The 15,947-nt window shown below is 43.1% G+C and overlaps 1 protein-coding gene across 1 annotated transcript; it reads right to left on the minus strand.

The window, feature by feature from the left end:
* Positions 1-1,454: 1,454 nt before the first annotated feature.
* On the minus strand, positions 1,455-15,551 carry klhdc8a (kelch domain containing 8A). Its single transcript, XM_070903432.1, has 7 exons — positions 15,387-15,551; positions 13,083-13,293; positions 10,322-10,486; positions 10,019-10,237; positions 3,108-3,209; positions 2,722-2,870; positions 1,455-1,508 (listed from the first exon to the last, which is right to left on the minus strand). The coding sequence occupies exons 1-7, from the start codon at positions 15,549-15,551 to the stop codon at positions 1,455-1,457; spliced, it is 1,065 nt and encodes a 354-aa protein (XP_070759533.1).
* Positions 15,552-15,947: the final 396 nt, after the last annotated feature.

Raw genomic sequence — 15,947 nt, forward strand, 5'->3', positions numbered from 1 at the left:
AAGGTCTGCAGGTTGTACGAAATGAGTGGATCTCAAGCACTAGCATTACAAAATGTTAAACTTTAGCATGTATGAAACTTCAGCTATTTGCTGCACGTCAAACTGATTAAGTTAACTGATTAACCCTTTTTCCCTCTCTTTCCCTATCTTAGTATTTCTTATCAGGTACATTCTATGTGTATGAACTACATGTTGCCCATGAAAGTGTTTCTATTAAAAAAAAAAAAAATATGTAATAATTTACCGTCAGTTTAGACTACTTCGCCGTGGAGGACCCAAGACTGCAATGAGTCAGTGAAGGCCTCACAAGCTCTTGTGTGGATTCATGTATAAACACTGCCATCTAGAGGAAAATAAGTGCAGTACAAACAACAAATCTTAATTTATTCCACTGAATATGACAACTCATATCCACAATATTACATGGCATAATTCGCTGTGGCACCGATCAAAGATCATGTTGCAGGATGAAATGAAACACAACGAAATATTTCACAGCTTCGTCGCCAGCTAAAACCAGTCGGTAGATTATCTCTGAAGTCACAAAAACAAATCCGTAACGTCGCATCCTGAGTGACTCATGGTTATTACAGCACAGCACATGTTGCAACAAATGGAAAAACTTGTATTGCTGCAGGAATAAAATGTGTACAATCGCGCAGTCAAAGTCAAACTGGATCCATTCGTTTGTCTACAACAGCAGTCTGGTAAATTACTTAAACCAACAGCATATTGTCGTTTAATAGTTTCTTTTCATAAATCTAAGATCATACCCACAAATGTGCACTTTTACGGCACAGAGGAGTGACAGTACAGCATTCTCAGTGTAATTACACTAGAGATTATTGATGGCAGAAATCAACTCAAAATCAGTGTAAATCGCTTTAGTGCAAACCTTGTTATAGTACAGTTAATGAAACCAAACATTACCCAGTTTCTAGTGAGTTTTTTTTTTTTTTGCTAGATAATATTAAATAATATACAAATGTTGCAGTCATGTCATCAAACTAAACGGACATTTTGAAAATCTTTTGAGGAAATCACACTATCTACAAGAGCTCACTTATTGGCAAGATGCACACAAACAAACACATGAAATGCATATATGGTCTTCCACATATTTTCTGTCTACATTGCTAGACATGTACGCTACAAAATAGTTTCTTCTCCATGTATGCACTACAACGTACAACCAAGAAGTGTCACATACTAAAAGTATCACGACAAGAAAGAGCCAGCTCCTCCGTTGTGCATGTGTGTGCTCGCGTGTGGTGGTCTCAGCGTGAGTACGGGCCAGCAGGGGGCAGTGCTATCTCTCACATTACATCACAAAGTCAGGGACTTCCACTCAAGACACCATCCGGTTTCTTCAATGCTTCCTACACGTTGCACTACAGTCGGAATCAGGAGGGCTTGTGCAGAGAAGATCTGCTGCGCTCATCTGGTGTCAGTTCTTACAGATACTCTTCTTCTTTCACATACAGGATCTCATGGGCCGAGCTGGGAACCTGACAGAGAGAGAGAGACAAATGAGGAGGTGTTACCATACGTTTAATTCAAGACTGATGCCTCATACCTCACAAGAGTTTCACTACTGTTCTAAATCAGTGTGCCAGGTATGATATTATAAACTGCTGGTAACCATGGCAACCAGTTAACTCAGTGGAGAAACTGACTGAAAACACTGTCTGTTCCTCTAGAAACTCATGGACTCCCAGTCACTTCCAGCAGGCTGCACATTGTCCACAAGGCAGAGAGCTGTATTTAACAGTTTTATTCATTCTGTTGCCTAACATTCTCGTGTCCCACTGGGCTTTCAGCGAATGTCAATGTTCCTAACTATGAGCGACGGGGGGATTATTTGGATTATTTCAAGAGAGAGATTTCTGTGCTCGTGTTTTTGTCCGGTGCGGGTTTGAAGAGGGTGGGGCTCAGGTAGAAAAAACTGACGTCACATACTCCCACGCGCCAGTTGGGATTTTAGCGATACTGAATCAAAAGGAGGTGACAGCTGCGCGGTGTTACCGGGCGGCTGTCAATCGGATTTGATCCAAACCACACCCACGCAGTCCTGATGAATTGGATTGGCTGAGGTGTTGACTGACTAGTAATAAATAATAAGAAGGTTCTTTAACTTTGTATGTTACTTTGTATGGTAAGAAAAATAGCTTCAAATAATCAAATAAGAATATAATTCTGCTTGATGGCTCGTAAAGCACCAACATCTGTTAATAACTGCTCTTTTTCTTTACTTTTTCCTGTTGATGGCACTAATCTGGATTTCCACAAATGCACTTCCGGTGCTGCTGTTGCTTTCCTTGCCGACAGGTGGTGCAGGCAGGACTGACACTGCTGACACTGGATCATAGTGTTTGGACTTGGCTTCAGGTGCTACAGTATTATGAGAATCACTTACTGAGTGTACACCTCAGGAAACTTTATTTGCACTAGTCTTTTAAGTGTGCGGAAGACTGTATCCTTCTACCTCCATATGACATGGCAATAAATGGCTGAAACTCTTCACAGCAGTCTTGGATACTTTCCGGCACGATTGATTCTTTATAATCCACAGTGATGAAACTGCTATGATTCCAGCAAGAAGTGTCTTCTGATACCCATAACTAAATGCTAAAAGCTAAGGGCCTTTTCCAAACACAATCCTACTTCATTTGCAATCAAATGTATATATGACATTTACAGCTCAATTTAGAAGGAGCGCACCTGGTTGACTCCTCCCACCACCAGGAGGCGATCTCTGATGACGATGGAGGAGGTGGAGCATCGGGGGAAGGTCATGGGAGCCAACCTCTCCCACTTCTTCTTCTGAGGATGGAAGGCCTCGACTGTGTCCAGCGCTGAGGGCTCATGACCTTGACAACGCGCACGCACGCACACACACATACACACACACACACACACACACAAAGATATCAGACCCATAAAAGGCCCAGAATATTCCCTCATGCTTTACTTCTGTATTCTGACTGGCATGCGGGGTGTTTCCAATCATGTAATGAAGCAAAGACAATGTGAACTCTTACGGATTATACAACACGAAGGCAGAAAATTCAATCAGCTTGAATCAATCAACGGAAGGTTTAGTTTACCAAGTCCTCCCGCCACCACCATCCGGCCGCGCAGGAAAGCGGCAGCAAAGTCAGCTCTCTTCGTCTTCATCGCCACCGTCTCCTCCGACTTCAACCAGGCGCCTACGGAAGAAGAAACAACAGCCGAAGTGAGCCAATGTAGCAGCTGAGGGTGAAGCCAATGGCACTGTGGTCCTCCTTAGGCCTGGAGAGGAAGCTGCTGAGCTTGTTTTCAGAGTGGCCTGCTGCAGCCAGGACATGTACAGTACACACACACACACACACACACACACACACACGTACACACCTGGCAAGGACACACAAAGGTTATAATAAACATAGCAAACAGAGTCTGAGGGGGGACAGGTGGGTTGGAGCTAGAGTCAGACTACTAGTAGGGACAGAAAGTGGGGACAATGTTGTCATCCTGTTGGCACATTATTTCAGTCATACTCATACACACATCATTGTGTTAATTGTAAAAAAGAAAGTTAATTTTTAAAAATGTATAAATCCTGTTGTGGATTTTATTTGGACTTTTATTTTGAAATGTACATATTAACACTTTCAGTGTTATATTTCTTTCTTTTTCGATCCTTCCTTAAGTTATCTTAATAACTTTTATAAAAGAGTAAATAATGTTGTAATGTAGAATTTATACCATTATAAAAAGGGAAAGTTCCGTGTTTTAACAGGAAGTTCAGCACCGCTAGCTTTACTTCCTCTTTACGTTCTGGACTTTATCTGGGAAGGTTTTCCGCTGTGTTTGCCGTATATGTGATGAAGTTGCTTCAAAGACGTGTAAAGTGAATGCATTGATATTTTTACGTTGTGGAGACACACAGTACGTTGTGCTATAATGTTATATGCTATAAAGTTGTGTGCTGTACTTTGGGTGGACAGCAGGACACAGCCCGGTGGTCACGGTTCACCTCAGCTTGAAGCCGAATTTATTCTAATACCTCATAATTTTTACGTTAGATTGAATGGCAGAACAAACACAGGGTTGTCTGCAAATAAAGCTATTGCCACTATTTCGACTGTTTATCTATTGACCACTGTGACGAAAGATAAAATAACTGCCTGCCGCCATCATAACTTTCCGGAGTTGTACAATCCTGTCTCTGAGTATTATAAGCCTGCAAACACATTAAAATGTTACTCCAACTGGACTTCCTGGATTGTACTTCATCGTCTCAGCGGTTCCTCAACAACACACCCGACCAACGCAGTCCCCAACAGGACTGTTGCGGGTCTGAATCCCCACAGATACCCTGACCAACCAGTAGAAGCTGCTAGTACAGTGAGATTTACATGATCCCTCAACAGCTTCCCACTCGTAACACTGGCACGACCAAGGTGGAAGTCCCACAGCTGGGGATTGAACCCAGGTGCGTGCAGGTGCAGTGGTGAGGGAGTACCACCGAAACAGCAATTAGCAGCTTTAATCCCAAAAATATTGGAAAGGGCATAAAAATCAGTCAAGCTGCAGGTGTGGAAGACTTTTCCAGTTTTCATTTAATCTCCCTAATAGCCCGACACTGCGGCTGCAGTACAGGTGACGTCACCTTCGCGCTCACACGCATGAAGTGTACCTGAGAAAGTGCTGGACGCGAAAACATAGCCATCAAAAAAGAACAATGGTCTCTTTCCACAGCAGATTGTGCCGAAGTTTCCTTTCTTTTCTTTATTTTTAACTTGTAGTTTTGTTGCTGCCAGGTCTGATTTATCTGAAGGAAAGCCAGACTGGAGGGAATCGTGACAGAGAGGAAGAAAGATTCAGAAGCGAGGGAGGGAGAGAGAAGTGGAAAGAAAGGTCGAGAGAGAACGCAGGTGAAAAAGTCGAAAGCAACGTCTTGCTCGTTATCTGTCTCTCCTCGGCTTCTTTTTCTGGATCTCTCTCTTCCTCTTCTTTCTTCCGTCTGCCTTCTCGCTCTCTCTCTTTCTCTCTCGTTCTCCTTCTTGTTCTGTGTTCATTCCCTCCCGTTCTTTCCTTTTGACCTGCTATTTCTCCCTCGTTCTCATTCACTCTCAATGCTTTTTCTAAAACAAGAGGCGGGAGACAGCAAGGTGGAGAGAAACAAACGGAGAGAGTGGAAGAGAGATAAGTGGCCAGATGGCGAGCCTTCCTGCATGTTGCAGCGGCGTGTGATGAAGAGCTGTGTGTTTTCCTTTCCAGCCCGGTTAAATTACACTGAAGAGAACAGAACAGAGATCACAGCTGGCCGTCCACTCTGCTGTTGTCTCCCCCTCCGTCAGATACCCTGCACTGGTGTGCGGCATTAACCTGAGATGTTCCAACACATTCCAGCAGTTACGTCACGGTCAAGAATAAGGCTGCATTGATCAAAATGTGTCTGTTAACATTGTGTATCAAAAACGGTCCATCCAATGCCTGCTTCTTGTTTTGTTAACCCTGTAATGCCAAGTGTATCATATCTGATACACAAGTTTTTGAGACCTCTACATCATCAGTGTGATATTTTTTTTTTCCTGAAAAACCTGATGTATACAATCAGACACATGCAGTGCACCAGAAGAAATTGAAGCCCAGGCAGAAACCCATGCCCCTGCGCAGGTTTCAAGCTGCTGTTGGCACCCCTCTCACAAGTGCAGGAAAGGGCAAAATCAAGTGTGGCAGACCATTGCCCCCCCCCCCCCCCCCCCCCCACAAAAGGCCAACCTCTAGTGTGCCCGCTGATGTGAGAAAGGATGGCATTGAAACTCAAAGTTTAATCGGTTAAAAATGTTGTTTTATATGTTTTTGTACAAAAATGATACAAATTAAAACTCATATATGCAAATTGATATTCAATTTCTTTTTTTTTTAATTTGTCAGAAGGTTCAATAAACACTCCAGTTTAAAAAAAATTAGAATTTTCTGGCAATTACTTCATGGTTTAGGCTTTACAGGGTTAAATGAACAAAGGGTTGTGTATTATGTCTTAGAGCCACTAAAGGTTTTAAGAAGCAGCTGAAGAGGTTCGTGAAGACGGGCCTGCAAAATAACCTCGTACGATGGGCTTCCTTTGATTTCCTGCTGCATGGATTCTGGTTCTGATGAACGGAGATTATTATCATTGTTGTTTATTTGTTCTGCCGGTTCATTGATTTAAATAGTTCTAGCTGTTTTAATGGTTCAGAGCATTAATATTTCACAATAAATGTGAGTTATGAAGCCCGCCTGAAATGTACTTCCTTTTTTTTATTGTATTCATTTGTATTAATGACATCTTTATCTATTTACACAATTATGAAGAAAATTAGATCATGGCAGCCATTTTACAAGAAAAAAAGAATGTACTTACAAACACCAAATATTATATTATGCCATAATATAGTAATATTACTATCTTACTATCTACAAAAGATGAATGATTTTGGTGTGAAAACTGCTGTATCGTAACTACATTTGTAGCAAACCAATGGGTTGAAAATTCAAGTTGACGCACTGCTGCAATGAACACCAGCAGCCAATGAGGTATCTACGTGTATATATATATATATATATCTATCTATGACACATTGTCATTGTGAGCATGTTAGCATGCTGATGTCATGCGCAGTGCGAGCAAAGAAGAGCAAATGAATGTGTAAACATTGTACCCTTTCTTGTATTGTACTTTGTACTGGACCCTGGAAACATACTGTGATGTCAGCTGTTTTTCCCCCCCAAGTATCAACCACCGGAAAATAAATAAAAAACATCGATCTACAAAGTGGATGCAGAATGCAAGCTACAACACTTGTAATTCTTTTTAAGCAGTGCTCACAGTGTTACAGGCTGGATTTTCCTCTTTAAGTGACAGTTGTGTCAACACATCACACTACAGACTTATGGTCCAATCCTCTGAGACTGAGTTTCCACTGCAGACCTTATTCCTGTTTGCTTTGGAGGGATTACACGAGTCTTTGTGCAAAGATTTTCTTTGTGGGATTCAGGGAAAACACCAGCATGCATTATTCTGCTCTGGAGCGAGGACGGCAGAGGAGAATAAAGAGATGGAGGGACAGAGAAAGAGAGAGAGAGAGAGAGTGAGAATAGAAAGAGGCGAATGAGGCGACTCTGAAGACCAGGCTTTGTAGTCTGTGTGGGAGTAATTTCGTCCACAGCTCTCCTCTGTAATTGTCCATCGTGATTAAAACTAGAAAAGGATGGTGATTGGTTCACGGTCTTTGATTCTGTCTGTCTGTCACGTGTGAAGTCTCAGACACAGCCGACCACACAGATGATCCTTCTGGACAGAATCTCACCATTACGCTGTTATTTTTAATAATTACATCTTGGCCCACAGTCATGGCCAAAACAAGACCGCATTTGCTCTACTTTCATTTCTGCTTCATTCCATCTGCTTTGTAGTCTTTTGGGCAGTTTTTAGCATCTCAAGCAGGACATAAATCAAATATAGACAACATGGAATACATTTGTTACTAGTTGGCCCCAGGGGGGACTGCATCAGTTGTGGTTTTTCTTACTGTTGCCTGAGTTAGACATGCTTCAGAGAAGATGAAAGTCTTTCTTTTTTGAATGCAGCATAAGCGGCACAATTCATAATGGTATTAGTAATGGTAACAAGTGTACGTTGATGGATCCAGACTAAGTGCATGGTGATTGGTCGAATTGGCCATCTTGTCCACATATAAAAATAAAAAATTGTGAATGACGCTGCTATACCAGCTGCCGGATGGATTGCATCGCTTCAGCGTTCCTGTTGGCGGTGCGAGAGCAAACAGGAAAAGAGCCCTTGAAGGTATGCAGTTCTTGGGGGAGCTCCCAAGTGGGAAGTTCCTCTCAGGGAGTCCCCAGAGGTGTTTGGTCCCAAAACGCCTAGTCAGGAACTAAATCAGAGTGCCCATTGTGCATCTGAAAAATCATGACGATGAGGCAAATTAGTCCGACAACTGATCCAGAGAACGCAGGGGTTGATAAAATACATGCACATCTGAGTCGCCTTCAGTCATTACCGTGCACTCAGCTTTATGAGCAGCAGCTAGTGATTTGCGGACGTTTTGGCCTGTTGTTATAGCCTGAGAGGAAGACTGGAGGTATTACTCATGCGCATGGTTTTCAGTTCACTTATGGTTTTATTGACAGTTAATATTCTCCTAAAAAAGATGCTAGACTTGGCAGTAAAGCACAGCGCCCTTTGAAGTAAATATGGAAATACAACAGTATTTATCATCAGTATCAGGTCTCCAGCAACAAGCTATATTGGGTTAGGCGCATTAATATTTCTAATTAACTCGTTATATTAGAAGGTCCAACCACGTATGTTTTTAATGTCGATAAAAACATTGCAAAAAATGTCTGCCCCTCAGCCAAACAAGTTGAGCCAAACTTGAGGTTTGTGCTTGTGATCGGTGAGTGACGTTCACCAATAGGTCCAGGGCCATTAGAAAGTCGGCCTACCCCCCCCCCCCCGAGCAGGGTACACGAGTGGAACTGAATTCGATCGTAAAGCATGTAAGGGCTCTGGGTCCTTTAAATAGTTTTAAAACCCCTTGAAAGTTGCTATGGTGGGAACAGGCAGATTTTGGGCAGAGTTTGTGGCGCTACAGCATTGAAGCCTCCATTGTACTGTGGTGGAGGCAGACGTGTCTTCTTCCCTCTTTCCAAAAGCCACTCTTTGTGTTTTCAGTCGTACTTGTTGCAGCTTGCCTATAATGCTAAAACATCCCCTAACAGGCGTGCGTCTTAATACTGCCGATATGGAATAAAATAGTAATAGAATACACTGTGTGACGGCAGATTGCATGGCCGTGTGTGTGTGTGTGTGTGTGTGTGTGTGGTGGGGGAGATATTGCAGCAGATGGATAATAAAGCAATCTGTTTCTGGATCTTGTCATTTAAAGCGCTCCTCATCCCCAGCCCTCCCTCCACAGCTCATCTCCCATCTCATCTCCACCGAAATTAGATTGGAGTAACGGGGTGCGGCTACCTACCCGACACGTGTGTGTGTGTGTGGATATGCAGTATATATGCACTGGTGTGGGTGTTTTCTTTCCTCTGTGTCTCACACACAAGGTAAACTTTCTCCTCCATTATCATACATTAACATCATCACTCCCATGTTCTGCTTTATTTGGCTTTCATTTGACCAATCCCGACGTGTGACCGAATACCCAGCTGCCTAAAATGACTTATCGATTTTTGCTCTCCCATTTCTCCTACCTGTCCCTCCTCAATTTGTTCACCTGTTACTCTGGGGTGTCTTTGCCGGATGGAGGGATAAGTCATTTCACTGTGATGTGGGACACAGAAGTGTGCACAGAATTAAGAGAGGAATGAGCCCACGGGGGCAGAAAACCATTTCTCTTCATGGTGAGGTTGATGTTTATGGATGCTTGGCATGACAGTAAAGTCAAAGTGAAGGTGGAAGCTGTCAGTGAAAGAGGAGATTAGGATACATTTGCTGATACCAAAAAGTAAAATGTCTTTGTGGGATACACATAATCTGTGTAATGAAAATCTCTTATCCAGTCTAACATAATGACTTTTATTTGCAGAATTGATAGTCTAGTCTAGATAGACAGCTCTGTTATTCATTTAGAAACGCCAAAGGAAAAGTTTTGGGATATTTGCACATCATTGTGTATGAGTGACATGAGAACAGAGCAGTATATATACAGTAGGGGTGTGCATCTCTCCCTTATAAGACAATCTGATACATATCTAGACACATGGGCTGATGTATTGATGCAATCTGATACAGTTCTTAAAATGTGTTTAATGTAGGCATTCACTTTCCATTATAAATTAAAATAAGCCAATTCTATAAACTTTTGTCCAATATTCCTTACTTGTTATGAAATACAAACGTCTTCCAAACTTTAGATCTGATGGTGCAGCACTGTAAACCCTGTGGGACCTTTTGACCTTTCAGTCAACCGATTTGAAAATGAAACCCATAAAGTAAAATGTGTTTCCGTACCTTGGTTGGCGTCAAAAATGTTGACGTTCTTGGTGAACTTGGAGCTTTGGTGTCCCCCTCCCTGCCGCAGTCCTCCGAGCAGACACAGCCTCCCGGTCGCGTCCCATATCACGCCCCCATACGAACGTTTACAAGGCATCACGGGCAGCGTAGTCCAAGAACGCATCTCCGCGTCATACACCTCGAAGGCTTTCACTGGCCGCTTACATTGGCGGCCGCCTAAAAGGTTGTATAAAAGAATGCTAATAACTGTGAATGTACAGACGCTTGTAGAGTACACACAGCGAAACAGTCGGTCTGTACCTGCCACGTAGAGCTTGTTGGCCACCAGATGTGTGTTGGCATCGTAGCGTGGGGTCGGCATGGGAGGAAGTAGTGCCCACACGTCCTTTCGTAGGTCATACTGTTGCAGGATGCTACGAGGGAGCAGGTCAGCACCCATCCCCCCCACAGCCAGAGCCCGGCCATCTACACAAACACACACACACACACACACACATGCAGAGCAGGAGTTCATATTGTATCGGATGAGCAATATGAGGCCAAAACTTTCATCACATGGACGGATTTTATGGATTTTAAGTTTAGTCTGTGAAATATCTGTACACCACAACCTCAGTCAAAACAATAATCTGCTTGTGGAAGACAAGTCTCAGCTGATGGAAACACCTCGCCAGCACTTTATTTCATGAAGGGCTAAAATCTGCAAAGCCTACAGAGTTGGATGAGAGGTTTTGTGACAGGCAGAGGGGAGGGGCAGGGAGTACAGCAGAGTCCACGTCTGGCACACCTCTAGCATGAGAATGTGGGTGAGAGCGTCGACACCAGGGACGGCACAGCCTTAACCTGTCAGAATGAAGGAAAGCAGAGCTGCGGGGAAACAAAGCGTGTTTTCATGATGTTTCTCTTTATTCATTCTTCACGTTTCTTTTCTATATGACTTCTGACTTCTTATTCTAACCTCGACGCAACTGCGTAACGTGAATAACAAAAGGGGAAGAAAGTTTCCCTCATGCTTTATATTCATTTTGGCGAGTAGAAAAGCTCATTACCTGAAGTTCACTATCTGATATGTGGAAAATAATGATTCTACAAACGTCGATAAAAAACGATCATTTAGTCAATTGGTAACTGACTATCCATTTTAAAAACATCATATTTGTTTTAATTTGTCCCTATCGATCACTTTGCCGGACTGTTTGTCTCTTTTTCAGCGGCTGGGGGTGAAACTGCAAGCCAAAGATTGGTATGAAGGCTGGTCAGGGAGACGGAGAGGGTGGCACCATGAAAGCCTGTACGAGGCCAATAAGTCTGTGTGTTTACAGCATCCGTCTGTGTTCCAGCAGACACTGACAGATGCGCCGCTGGACTGAACACGAACTCATCCGAGGCGGCTGAAGAGATGCTCTCTGGAAAGACTTTTTATTTTATTGACTGCTGGACTGATCCCAGAATTGCTCCATCGACATCAAATGGGAGCACGTACCTGAGACTTCCTGGTTGAAATGAAAGTGTATTGAACTGTTGTTTGAAGTGTTGTCCACACAGGGCTGTTCAAACTCGTCACTGTGGAGTGCACTTACTCTGATCATCTTCTCTACACGTTACACACAGGTACCTATTGCTGGAAATATATTTGAGTTTTGGTTTGTTTTTGTTTGTTTTGTTTTTTACAGCAAACTAAACTGCAGTTTTTAGAGTTGTAATTACAAAACGTTTAATGGTACAGAAAATGTAAACACTTTTATTTTAAAGGGGCTCTCCAGCTATTTAGTAAAGTGGGACGCATCGAAGCAAATCAACAATTACACTACCACGAGTTCCCAAGTAAAATGTATCGAGGAGGGATGATTTTCGAATACAAAACCTAAAGCTGTTGTTGTGGAACCTGGATGCATCACTGTTTGAATGTAATCAGAATATTAAAGCCGCATCCCATTTCCACACTAAATACTCAATTCTAATGGGTTTTGAGCATGTAACGCCTTCATACTGTCAAAGATGGCAGTTTGCAGGCTAACACTGCTGGATTTTTTTGTGTGTGCTGCTGATGGATACTATTGTTGTGCAATGCAATGCTTGAAAAAAAAAAAAAATGCGTAAAAAATTTGGTTTGTTGCTGCACATATTTTTTTCAAAATGTACATGAATTCTTTACACTATGAAGATTAGTGAATAATTTATATTCCACATTACATGCTCTAGTGTACGACGGCGTATTAAGGCCATTGTAGATAAAAATGAAATGACGGAGCTGGGGGGGTGAGTGTGTGTGTGTGTGTTTTTTTTTGTGTAAATCTCTGAGCTTTTTCTCTGAATATTACCCCACTCAACCGGCTCTGTCATTTCATTTTATTCTTTTTTACCTAAAATGGCACTAACATGTTGTACACTGGCGGTAACAGCAGTTGGGTGTAGCCATCTTGATGGTGGATGTGTTGTCATTATTCTGCCCTTTCTGTTCAGCTTTGACTACTGCAGTACCTGTGTACTGATATCATATGAGTAGCCACAGCAGATTGCAGGCTAAATGCTTTTATGCTATAAAATTGTCTTTCAAGCCCAATGTAAAGCCACTAAACCTAATAGATGCTGTATGTGTTGATATATGTATAGATATATGCTGGCACTTGTTGACAGTGTTTCCCTCCCACAGGCTGCTTTCATTTCTCATGCAGTGCTGCTGAATAACGTAACACATCTGATGCTGCATTCACGGAACATATTGATATTTGCGCACACATTGGTTAAATAAGTAACTTAATGAAAATGAGATTCCTTATCAAAGCGTTTTCACTGTGATTTCTGCCCGGAGCTGTTTGTCTCAAAACAAACTGTAACTTTGTTAGGTTTAAGAGAAGTTGCTAAGATTCAACCCACACAGCTAATTATTTTTAATTGGCCACACCTTTTTCGGTCTCATTATTGCCAACTTTGCACACACCACCGTGCTGTAGAGTGCAATTAGGACACTACTTATAAACCCTGGGGTTGGGCTGCTTTTTTCGCAGCACTTACACTTTTTTTGTCAAAGTGCTACTACTTATTATGATGCAGTCTGTACCTTTAACAGTGATAGATACACCCATCAAGGCCTCCCGCAGAGCGCTCCTCTTCCTCCACCTCCCTTCCTCTGTGTTGTACATCTCCACCACCTTCAGGGGGCTCTGGTCCTCTCCCACGCCTCCCACCACCAGGATTTGTTTCCCCAGCACAGCCACAGCTGCCCCAGCACGAGGGGTGGGCATCGGGGGCAAGCTTATCCACCGGTCCCCCTGCAAACGGGGACATGCAGCTGCATTCAGGCTAAGCAGTTCCAGGCGAAGCCACATGCGATGAAGGACAGGTCAGCTGTCAAAACATCTGGTCATGTTTCAACGAAGTTACATCTTCGTGTTCATGTCATAACTACCTCACATGTATACATGAGGTGTAAAGTGATGGCACACAGGACAGAACAGTTTCATTGAGGTTAATACTCCATACTAACAAAAACCTTCCAAACATCAACATGTCCGGCTACACTTCAGCTGCGCAGACACCACACTTTCCTGGGTTTTAGAGGCTGAACTTCTTCGTTTTTTTCTTTTCTTATTTGGTGCAAACTCCTCTACAAAAGAGTATTAGGGCCGGAAATGTCGAAATGTTGAGAATAAAGTAAAACTTCCAGTATTCCAGTATTCCAGTAGTGCCAGGCATAAGAAAAGTAAAAAAAATCAGAGGAAGATTTTTTTTTTTTTTGTATTTTGAGAATAAAGCAGAAATGTTGAGGATAAAGTTGAAATACCACTTCCAGAATAAAGTCGAAATGATGGCTATGGCATCAGAAAGTGATTAAAGCTCAGTGGGCTTTGTGCAAATGATAGCCAGAATCTACCTGTCCTACAGTCTGCTGTACAGTAGGCTATGTTATTGCTCTGGGCTCGTTTGGGACTGTCTGGGTGAGGGAGCGACTCTCTATCAGAGACGGAACACAGAGACTAACAGTTTCAAAACACTTCCTGATCAGGCACAAACCTCCCCTTTGTGTGGCTTACTGTCCACTCAAACCTCAAACGTTAACTTCATCACCTCAGACAAAGTGCAGCTCACGGCAGCTTCCCTGAGCTTCTCAATGGGAAGCATCCTGGACTGAGACAGCCTGTGGGCGGCGGGGACGCAGAGGAGACGTCGCTCTGTTCTCACAGAGTCAGAATAACTGCAGGCTGTCGGGGAAAATGCTAAAACATGCACATGTAATGGAATCAACCCAGTGTATGACTCTAAGCAACCTATTGTATTATGTTCACGCTAACGCTAGCATTGATTTATTCTTTTGACTTCAATCTTGAAATGTCAAGTTTATTGTGGACATTTTGACTTAATTCTCGAAATGCAAAATTAAATTTTTTTCTCCCTTTATGCCTTTATAGAACTAGTTTATTTCCTATTTAAATCAATTGATTTGTGACAGTGTCTTCAGGGGGATTTAAATAAATAATGATACATTTGCACACAGTGGAGATGAAATGCAGCTACGGTACAGGCGGCAGTTTGCTGCTGATTTGCTATGGTCCAGCTTTATTCCAGTGTTTTCAGTGCATTAGAGGAAATGTAACAATGGGCCTCATGCAGGAAGAGATATATACGAAGAAACGTCCTCTTATTTTTGCTCGTAGCCGTTGATTTCTGGGATTCACCGATGTTTTCTGCTCTTGTCCTGGGTAAGAGAAAACACTCTTACCAAGGTAAGACAAAAAAACTGTTTTCACAGGATTATTATATGTTTTAGAGTCATTATGATTGGATTATTAAATTCTTGGCCTAAAGAAATACCGATCCCAGTTTAGACCATAAAAGCGCTCGGCTTGGGCGACGCGTTTTTGTTTTGTTTTTCTTCTTCCATTTTCATGTCGAACCACTTTCTTTTCATTTCAGCTACTGCGCGTGCATCTCTCTGCTGACTCGGCATTTACAGCATCACAAATGCTTTGCCTTAACGATCACGTTTCCTTTGTTTAAGTGTATTTAACAGCGGCCCGAGTTCACTACTGCTGGGGGGGGGGTTACATATGCTAATAACAAGTGGGATTCATCATTCAGCAGCAACTGGGTAGGAGCCGATGTGGATGGTTAAGAACGTCTGGTGCATTTTTTTCTCTTCACAGAAATGTAAGAGAATGTTGCTGCATGAGGCCCACTGAGCATATGTGTGAACGTGTGTTAGTGTTAGTTCAGATGTTTTTCTTTCTTCTTTTTTTTTTAACAGTCATATTTTACCGAGTGATTATCGCTCTGACATCACTAGCATCAGTACTTTGTTGCTGTCTATCTAAACTCGTGACAAAATGAAGCATCAGATAGTGTCCATGTTGTATTTGTTTGGTACCTCGGGGGAGTAGAGCTCCAGGGCCGGGCAGGGCCTCCCTGCCGCGTCGCAGCCCCCCAGCATGTACATCTGCCCACCCACGTCAGACAGGGTGTGGTAGACACGGCCGCTGGGCAGTCGAGACAGGCTCTGCCAGTGAAACTCTTGTGCTGAAGGTATCGCCATGGCCTCAGCACCCCAAGGGGCGACTCACAGAGGCAGGGAGGGAGGAGGCAGGAGGAAGGCCAGAGTCAGGGAAGTTTTGGGGGTGGATTGACCAGGGGGGAGAGCTGGGAGACTGGAGTCAGGACCCCAGGGTGAGGGGGAGGTTCTTTATTGGAGAGGTGAAGCCGAGGTAAGTGGTGGGGAGTGTCGGATCGGTTAAAGGCCGGGGCTGAGCTCTCATCTCCCGGGGACGGTCCGCCCCCTCACGCGCGGCCCTGGAGAAGATGAAAATGGATTTATCAGTGCAGAACACAGCCGAGCAGAGCATGAAATACACTTTTAAGAACTTCAGTGAAGAGCAGTGTGTGCATTTTCTGTTGAGTTACAGGAGTGGACACTTCGCCTACGAGGTGCTAA

The sequence above is a fragment of the Enoplosus armatus genome, chromosome 3, assembly GCF_043641665.1.
Source record: "Enoplosus armatus isolate fEnoArm2 chromosome 3, fEnoArm2.hap1, whole genome shotgun sequence".
In the NCBI taxonomy this organism is placed as follows: domain Eukaryota; kingdom Metazoa; phylum Chordata; class Actinopteri; order Centrarchiformes; family Enoplosidae; genus Enoplosus; species Enoplosus armatus.